At 40.5% G+C, this 9,675-nt stretch overlaps 1 protein-coding gene across 11 annotated transcripts; it reads left to right on the plus strand.

Moving 5' to 3' along the window:
* On the plus strand, positions 1,600–6,028 carry LOC110435667. Of its 11 annotated transcripts, none has more exons than XR_002453476.1 (6): positions 1,605–2,096; positions 2,163–2,301; positions 2,424–2,542; positions 2,676–2,730; positions 3,305–4,044; positions 5,577–6,028. XR_002453476.1 is itself a non-coding variant. In XM_021461510.1 (6 exons), the coding sequence occupies exons 1-5, from the start codon at positions 2,273–2,275 to the stop codon at positions 4,014–4,016; spliced, it is 354 nt and encodes a 117-aa protein (XP_021317185.1). In that variant the 5' UTR covers positions 1,610–2,272; the 3' UTR covers positions 4,017–4,044; positions 5,577–6,028. The 11 variants fall into 11 exon arrangements, 1 of the variants encoding a protein (XP_021317185.1); XM_021461510.1 differs by having other exon boundaries at positions 1,610–2,301; positions 3,383–3,459; positions 3,943–4,044; XR_002453482.1 differs by having other exon boundaries at positions 1,619–2,096; positions 2,191–2,301; positions 3,943–4,044.

The following is a 9,675-nucleotide window of genomic DNA, read 5'->3' on the forward strand; positions in this document are numbered from 1 at the left end:
TGTGTGGTAGCATTTGGATCAGTTTTTAGTCCGCTCACATACGAGAAGGATAATAGGTGCCGGCAGGTACAACACCAAGGAGAGAAGAGACGAAATGGTCTTTGTCGCAGTCCGTTCACGTGCTAGAGGGAGAAGGTACCGGTAGGTACAACACCGAGGAGAGAAGAGAAGAAATGGTCTTTTTTTTTACAACGGCGACATTTATATAACACTAAAGCACGGTACAACAGTGTGGTAAAAGCATTCTCAAATTACAGAGCAAGTTCAAGTAAAAAGGAACTGCAGATCTTCAACGACGAGAAATGGTCTTTGTTGCATCGAAGAAGGTAGAGAGAAAGACACTAGGTGGTGACGTGACTTGATAAGTTCTATTTAGATAAAGCAGAACATATAGTAGATAGCAGATTGGCACCACCACAACACTTTATTAAATAAAAAGAGTAATTTTGTAATTTTTTGACATATAGTAGATAGTAGATTGGCATTTAACTTTGTGAACAGCACTAGAGTACAAATTTGTAATTTTTGTATTACATGAATCTGATAAAACCAGATAACCAATTAACAATTAACCAATGAACACAAATTCATACTCATGGATAGGACGAAAGGTCACATGATATTACAATGATAATAGCAGAGAGCTATGTACTCATGATCTAGCAGACATATATACTGTACATAGTGAACATGATCTCTCTAGAAAGCACCGCCGCCACCGCCACCAAAGCCGCCGCCTCCGCCACCACCACCACCATCACCACCACCGCCACCAAAGCCGGCGCCGCCACCACCACCACCATCGCCGCCACCGCCACCAAAGCCGCCGCCTCCGCCACCACCATCACCACCACCGCCACCAAAGCCGCCACCACCACCACCATCGCCGCCACCACCACCAAAGTCGCCACCAACACCACCATCACCCCCACCCGCACCGCCAAACCAGTCGCCCCCGCCTCCACCATCACCACCTCCACCGTCTTCAAGGTCACCACCACCACCACCATCCATACCGCCTCCACCGTGACCCCCTCCTCCTCCATGCCCACCTCCACCTCCGCTGTAGCCACACAAGAACCTTTGGATCATCGCAATGACTACCAGTAACACCATCCCGGCTATCGCAATGCCAAAAATGGCACCAGGACTAAGACCACTCATGTTGTGACGAACACGTTGAGTACAGACAGAGAGAAGGCAGCAGGACTATTCGGTAGGCTGGCAGCAGCTGGAAATAATGTATACCGAACAGGTATATATATTGCTGGTCCGGACGCGTTCGCGGAGCCAGACTCAGTCAAAAGTCAAAGCCATGAGGCCGGTTGATCTAGACCCGTGTCAAAATTAGCGACCAAACAACATATTTATACTGTGACCATCGTCATATATTACGTGTGCTGAGTGGCTATGTTGTACTGTTGTGCACCGAGCAAAGCAGCGACGACAGGAACACGCAACATACGGACGACGACGACCACCACCACGCCGGGTTTAATTTCTTGTGGCCGTACGTTTCTACTAGATATTCTGATACAGGGATCGATCGGTTCGATCTCCCAATCCAACGGACCAATCATCTCCCACGAGATTCTGTTACTGTGGACTTCTGATTTTACTGTGCTAGATTCTCTGCTTCTTGCCCGTTCCCTTCTGTTTGAAGCTGATATTACTGGCTTCTGCTATTCGGTAACAAAGGTCCACCGTATAGACTAGGATTCCTGCTTTTAACATCTCTTCTCCACTCTTCTCGTGGTTTCCGTCCTCGTCCAATCGTCCTCCGCCGCTGTCGCGAGCCCTCCGTCTCTCCCCTACACCGCTCCTCCCTCTCGTCTCTCTCCTTCCCTCTCCCACTCGGATCTCCCTCAGCACTCGCAGAGGCTCGCTGCGATGGGGCCCATGGCGGGGCTCCATGCCCTCGCCCACCTTTCCCTACGCATGGCGGCGGCGCTGTCGCCGCTCGCAGTGACTGGGCTTTCACCGTCGTCTTTGCCGTACTCGCTGTACTCCTCTCCACTGGCGACCTACCTCTGCATAGCTTCAGCCACTACCTCACTAATGACTGGATCCGCGGCGTCTTCGCGGGGCGTCCATAGGTATGTTTTGTTCTACATCCTATCTCTGTCTCCCTCATGTTCTCTTCCAGATCTCAAAGGCTACAGGTTAAAGCTCCAAGGTAGCGACACACAGGGTCTTCACTTTCCTGTCCACTCGAAGGCGAAGCTGACCCAGTCTGCTGGTGTATGGCCTGAGGGCCTTCCTTCAAATCTAAATGGTGGGAAATCCGATTGTTGATTTGAGGTAACAGGATCTCGATTTTGGGTTGGGGATTTCGATGTTGGTTTCAGAATCTCGATTCTGGGCTTGTGGATTTCGATTTGGACAATGACAAGTTCAATTTTGATTTTGCCTTTCCTCTTCAGGTCTGTCGAGTGGGACAACGAGCTGGGAGTTGTGAATTTGTGCCTTAACCAAGTTCCGTATTCAGGATTGTTGGTAGCAGCTGGTAGCCTGGCAACTTCTGCTAATCTTGAACATGAAGGTCACGGTCTAGCTTTGAAAACATACTGACTAATTAACAAAATATTTTGTGTGTCCAATTAAAATGAGGAAATTGGTAGGCATTTCCATCAAATGACTAAGTGGTATTCCTTTGGTCTGTATGTTGACCACAGTGACAAGTCGCAAAAAACGAGCCCAAGGACGGAGGCCTGAAGCCATTTCCAACAGGTTAGTGGCCTGGATAGTATGCCGGTATCTGTGTGTTATTTTGGTGTGTACTAATCCCAAAATGGTCCTGTACCAATAGAAAAAGGAATACACATTAATACTAAATATTTAACAAGTCTTGGTGATGGTAAATACTGATGAAATACTGTACCAAAGCATTGTAATGTGTTACAGTATATGTGTCCATTGTTAAACCTGATGCCTTTGGCTCCTTCTTGGCTTTGTTTCTCTGTTGTCTTGCCTTCTCAAAAGCACCATTTGTTACAATATCTGCTTCCATTGCAGAGGCAGATGCCTTTGGGTCATTCTTGCCATTTTTTCTCTGTTGTGTTGCCTTCTCAAACCCAGCAACTGGTCTCCCGGATCCACAAGTTAATTTCTCCTTAACCTTGACACATTTTGGTTTAATAGCCTGATCTTACTGTTGTATAGCTGGGGAAAAAATTGTTAGAAAACTTGATAACAGTTAGATTATGTTGCATATGTGGATGAGCAGGACTGTCCATATTTGTATCGGATCTTGCTTTTACGCTGGTCTCCACATCTTGTGCTAATTTCTATGCATTATTCACAGGTATGTCTGATCACATTCTACAGGTCGAGCAGCTAAGTGAAGATACATTCTGCTTAAGTCTTTTCTATGTTTTGATAGCTTCGCTTTTGGGTCTTCATGTATCTCAACATTACTCTTTATGAGAAGCACTTTTACATCAATCGTCCATTTGTGTGGTATGTACTGTTTAGGATTTTTTTTGATATTGTTAATATCAAGAATCTTCGATGCATGGCAGCATAGGATTGCAGCAAATTCATACTTATTGTCTCCCAGCTATTTACCTTCCAGTTGTACCCTGCTTATTAGATATTCTATTATCCTAAACCATATTGTATAAGATTTTTAGTTTCTGAGCCTTGCCTACTAAGTCTTTGAGAAAAATTAGATATGCCAATTTGGGATGCAACCAAGTGCTATTATTATGATGGGTGTATATATCTATATGGTACCTCTGTGCTTAGTTCATGTCAAAAGCTTTTTTTGCTGATGCACCGTCAGCTGTCAGCGGTGCAAATGATGAAAATCTGATGAAAATAACATCATGCAGGTAGACAATATAGGCTGATGACCTTGCTCACCTATTAGCGTACTTACCATTATAATTTGTTCCTCGGATTTTGTGTTTATATATGTTTAATAATTTTGTTTTTTTGCAGGTTCTAATTTCTATGATTGCTCTTGTTATACAATATATTCAGTACAGACTCATGCCCTATCTGGTTGTATGTAACTATCAGGACCGCATCATCGTACAAGAGGTAACTATTTTTTGGCATGCCTTGCAAAGTTCAACCACTTCTTGTCAGTTTCTAGGCATAGGATTATTGTATAAGTCTGAAGCCATGTCATCACGGTTCTGAAATCACATAAACTGTGGTTAACTAAAACGCTGCACTCTATATGTTCTAATAGGTGTGACACATATCCTGCTGAGAGCTTCTACCATCTTTTCTTCCCGCACATAGTCCTCTAATATAGCACATAGTTAGCTCTGAACCAGGTGAAAAATGTTGTGCTCTGTTCTCCTATTTTTTGCCAACTATCGCCTCTTCAGATGCTACATAACCCATACAGCCTGAACAATAATAATGGAAAATAAAAAGAAAATATTCATCTCAAGATACCTTCCTAGGAAGCAGAAAAAAAGAAAAAACAAGATTGTATACTATCAGGCTCTCCTATCAAACATTTATAGCCTAAAACATCCTCTATGCCTTCCTCTTCATAAGAAATCCTACACTATAAAGCATAAATATTTATAGTTTATTAATATTGATCCATCCATATAAGTCTTTTTCAAAATAAACACAATCCACATCAACCTTGCACTATTCTTTACCATAATTAACAGGGCCCTCATAGAGATCAGAATCACCCAACCCACCTATCGTGAACCATTTTCAATTTTGTTTTAAAAAAGACAAATCATGACGAAAAAAAGAAAGGAATGACTTCTGCTTGGTTAGGAATGTTTCACCATGGCATTTAAATCGTTTAGAAATAAGAAACCATCTGCATTATTCCATGATCTGGGATTGTGGCTACAATACAAAGATATGCAGCTCTCTTGCGTGTTACAAAAAAAGAGCCATATCAATTTCATTAGATTTTTTATAAATATAAATAGCTTTTTTCTTCAGAGCTTCAACCTGACTCGAGTCATTTCATCGTCACTGAGTGTAACACAAAAGTAATTTATTTTTGTTGTTTCTCACATGAATTTCACCATTACATTTAGTCAGATTTAGAAAGTTGCACCGATGAGAAAGTATAATTCTAACATATCAACCTGTAATGCTTTTGACAGAAAAATAAGGAAATTTTATAATTTACTGTCACACAAAACTTCACTAATCTTCATTTGCTTACCTTTACTTAATAGTTTAATATACTAAAACTTAATTGCCTGCTTGTTGTATAGCATAATAGCCAATCAGACATAGCTGCTTCTACTTAGTAATATTACATTCCACTGAGATAAGACCTTTACTTTGTAGTGGAATAGGTTTTCTTCACCAGGCCATACCAATAATGCACTGTTCCTACTACCTACCAGAAGTACCGATAAATTTTCTAATTTCTTAGATTCCACACTTCCTATTCAACAATGATAGAACTCATTCTATATGTACTTATCCCTGTGCAGGAGGAGACTTATAGCCGTATTATTGACCTACTCTACAAAAGCCTAATCTCTAAATTTAGTTTGTACAGCCTAAGCGTTGCTGTAACCGTTTACTTATCAACACCATCAGCCTCACAAGCATAATACATGTTTACATTTGTGCAGATACTTTTAACAACTCCTCAATGGACACCTCAGACAATGACAATCAAGGTTGAGAATCCGACCACCACAGCAATGTTCCATTGATCGTTTGTACAACTACATCCAAATGTACAAGATGCTCCAATCAAGTTGCTACTAACCTTGTATACTATCTGTACCTAGCACTCTGAAATACTTTTCCATAGTTACTACAAGCCCCACTAGACGCCGCTGCATCTACTTGCTCCTAGCCCTGTATTATATTTTGACCCGATGAACCGTAGTGCTTTGGTATGCCTACTGTACTTCATGGTTTTATCAAACTAGGTTTTTATTTGTATATATGTAGACCAAAAAACATGTGCCGTCAAACTCCTGCCAAGTACTAATTACCTCCATGTATAGTATCTGTATAATTATTGCTTGAACCTGCTACTATATTAGTCCATATTATGTGTGCCATGCAATACCGAGCATACATTTCTGTGTCTTCGAATTTGTGCCTGCATTTGCGCGCGATGGCGCGCGCCTTGCCACTAGTATATATATATGCAAAGGCAGCGTCGTCGGTGCAGACGGCCCTGTGTCACGCAACGTACGTATGTGAGTTTCTTCGTGTTTGCCTCGTCCCGAAGAAAAGATTAATTCTTAGCCATGTTTGAACGCGAAAGCATCGCACAGTGCCTTCTTCTCTGCAGAGTTTGATGCCTACACGGTGCGTAGCTTTGTCCTTATATATATATATATATATATATATATAGAGGGTGAGTTTTCTATACTCACGGGAGTAACTACTCCCACCGACAGAATACTCGTCAAGCAGGACTCAGGGTAAGTTAACGGACGTGATAACATGGACCCGTTTGTATTGTTGGCGGTAGATACATGGCGTCCGTATTTATCTGGATGTATATACATCAATTTTAAAAGGCCGGTGTCCATTTAATTACCGGCAAAAACGGATCTAGGCAAAAGTGGCATGCTTGTATATGGAGGCTGGTTTGTTCGTTATAATTAGTATGTCTCCATATGTTCGGCTTTAGGTTGGCGAACGTGATCAGTTTAGTTGGCGGTGGCTGGAGTAGTATTCATCTGGCCGTATATATATATATATATATATGGGATTTTTTGTTTTAAAAAATGATGGCTAGATAACTCCCGTGAAAACTGCATAAGACTTTTTTAATGAATTGACCGGTTGCGTATAGATAATAGGACGTACGTCTTTGGCCTGTTATATACAATATATGCTTTTGTAGATGAATAAAGTATAAATGCATACTTTTTGCATAAGGAGTACATATTCATACTTTTTGAAGAGAAGTATATACGCATACTTTTTTGACGCGGTTAATTAGAGCATGTGTGCATACATTCACATATAGGTTGTCGACACTGGCAACGAAGACTGGTTGTATTATCTTTGGATTTTTTTACTAATAATTTGATTTCTACATATGAGTATTACGTCAGTGTAATTTTGTCAACAGAAGTATATATACATGCGTACTCTATTATCATAGAAGTATGCACATATATTTTATTCCCAAACAAAAAAGTATGAATACATACTCTCATTGTTATGTATATCTCCATATGTGAATGTATGCACACATACTCTAGCCGCGTTGTTTATTTAAATCTGGGCGTATGTATACATATTGGAAAAAGTAGTATGTATACATACTCCTTCCAAAAAAGTATAAATAAGTATTCCTCTCAAAAAAATATGTGTATATACTTCTTTTCAGAAAGTATGAATATGTACTCCTTATGCAAAAAGTATGCATTCATACTTTATTCATATACAAAAGCATATGTGCATATAACAGGCCAAAGACGACGTACGTCCTAGTATATATACGCAACCGGCCAATTCATTAAAAAATCTTATCCAGTTTACGGGTAGCGCACAAATGGGTCACGTTTTGTTTAACCTTTAACTCCGCTAAATCATCGGGTGGCCTCGCTCGACTGCTTGTGGATGCCTAATTAAGTGGGGGAGTAAATACTCTCCGGGAGTAGAAAAAATTTACCATATATATATATATATATATATATATATATATATATATATATATATATATATATATATATATATATATATATATATATATATCAATCTGTCCCATCGTGTCTGGAATCCTACCTGCGCGGGCCTAGGCCTGTGGCCCTGCATGAACCGGCGCCTCGGGTTGGTGCAGCCACGGCGGGCACTCGGGGTCACGAGATAGCACGAAGAGGCCGCGTAGGGGTCCCTCATCATCGGAGTCAGGGGGTGGGCACAGTGGGGGAGGAGCGCTTGCCGCGGCGGGTGGAGAGGGCGCAGAGGTAAGGAGAGGCCGAGGAAGGGTCAGTGTGGAGGCGGAGGCGAGCGCCGAGGCGGGAGATGGCGCCGCGGAGCATCGCAGGCTTGTAGGCAACAGCGGCGGGCAGCGGGCGGTGGGCGGCGGCGTCAGGACTCAGGAGCGTCGCGGTCCGAGGTCTTGGGTCCACCAGTTGGCCAAATCACGTGCGTCCTTTGATCAGTTTTGATCGTTTTTTATTTTTTTTAAGTTTGCTCTTTATAGGCCTTATTTAGTTTCAAAATTTTTGGCAAAATGTGAATAGTACCAATTTCGTTTGTATTTAACAAATATTGTCCAATCATGGACTAACTAGGCTCAAAAAATTCGTCTCGTCAATTCCGACCAAACTGTGTAATTAGTTTTTATTTTCGTCTATATTTAATACTTCATGCATACCTCTAAAGATTCGATGTGACGGAGAATCTGAAAAATTTTACAAAATTTTTAGGAACTAAACAAGGCCATAGTTGCTTCGCAAAAGAATATAATTCTCAGATTTTGAGGAATCAAACATTTAACTAAATCTATCCTCCCTAATAATCGCGTGCGTCTTTTGGATCAGTTTTGGTTGTTTTTATTTTTTTTTAAGTTTGCTCTCTCTAGTTGCTTCGCGAAAGAATATAACTCTCAGATTTTGAGGAATCAAACAATTTAACTAAATCTATCCTCCTTAATATTTAATTATAAAAATTTCAATCTGTCTATTTTTGTGTCCGGCACCCACGCCAGCCTATGGTCTGCTTCCACACCGCGTCCTGGTCTCCTGGACCTTGAGTGTCCTGATGACGACGACCCCATTCAGCGACAGCGACGCGGCACGACGGCGCCCCGCCACCAGCTTGTGAGGCGGCACCCAGTCCACAACGTCCTCATCGTCGTCGAGCTCCGACCAGTTCCCGTCACCTATATATATATATATAGGATGCATTTTCTATACTCCCGGGAGTAATTACTCCCATCTTCAATAAAAACCATATTACGTACTTGTTTATCGGTTTGAGTATATTCATATACTTATATTAAGATACTCTAGATCTTACCATGCGAAAAATTTTCAAAGAAATTTATATTTTTTAATATATTAGTATAATGCCACTACTGTAGTATATATAATAAGTATAACCACATACTTTATGTATGCATGCATACTTAACATATATACTACCTTAGATGGTTTAGTATGATCATATACTTCGTCTACATACACTTCATTGGGCCATATACGTCCTAAATTTAGAGATATACACATGGGAGTAATTACTACTTGGAGTAAAAAAGAATTATCCTATATATATATATATATATATAATAGAGATATATATAGCTTTTTTCTCTCCCGTTGCAACGTACTCGTACGTTGCAACGGAAGAAAATATATAGCATCATCCAAAGTCTTAACATCTACATATTGTTTTGTCTTGAAAGCTATAGTTTTTATTTATATCATTATATTTTTATTGCACTTGAATGTACATAAATAATGTTTAGTTAATATACTTTTTTTAATTAAATAATCAATTGCATCCATGACATAGTGTAGGGACTCTCTTAGAAACACGAAGGGATAGAGGTGCACGTTTTCACATCCACTTCTAATTATAACATCAATCAAAGAAATCAATAGATGTAATTAAACATATTGCACACCAGTGAATTTACATATAAGCATAAACACTTTATCATACAACTTTTCTTAAAAAGCCGAGACCCATAACAATGAGTACTCTAGTAAATCGTAGATTATGTTTGGAAAAACACTATAACTTTTGTTT

This window comes from Sorghum bicolor, chromosome 5 (genome assembly GCF_000003195.3).
Source record: "Sorghum bicolor cultivar BTx623 chromosome 5, Sorghum_bicolor_NCBIv3, whole genome shotgun sequence".
In the NCBI taxonomy this organism is placed as follows: Eukaryota; Viridiplantae; Streptophyta; class Magnoliopsida; order Poales; family Poaceae; genus Sorghum; species Sorghum bicolor.

Bases quoted from the DNA above. Each gene is read 5' to 3' on its own strand.
- LOC110435667 (XM_021461510.1), top strand. From the start codon at position 2,273: ATGGTGGGAAATCCGATTGTTGATTTGAG. The intron at 2,543-2,675 runs GTCACGGTCTAG...TGTTGACCACAG, and splicing joins TGCTAATCTTGAACATGAAG to TGACAAGTCGCAAAAAACGA. The intron at 2,731-3,382 runs GTTAGTGGCCTG...ATGTTTTGATAG, and splicing joins CCTGAAGCCATTTCCAACAG to CTTCGCTTTTGGGTCTTCAT.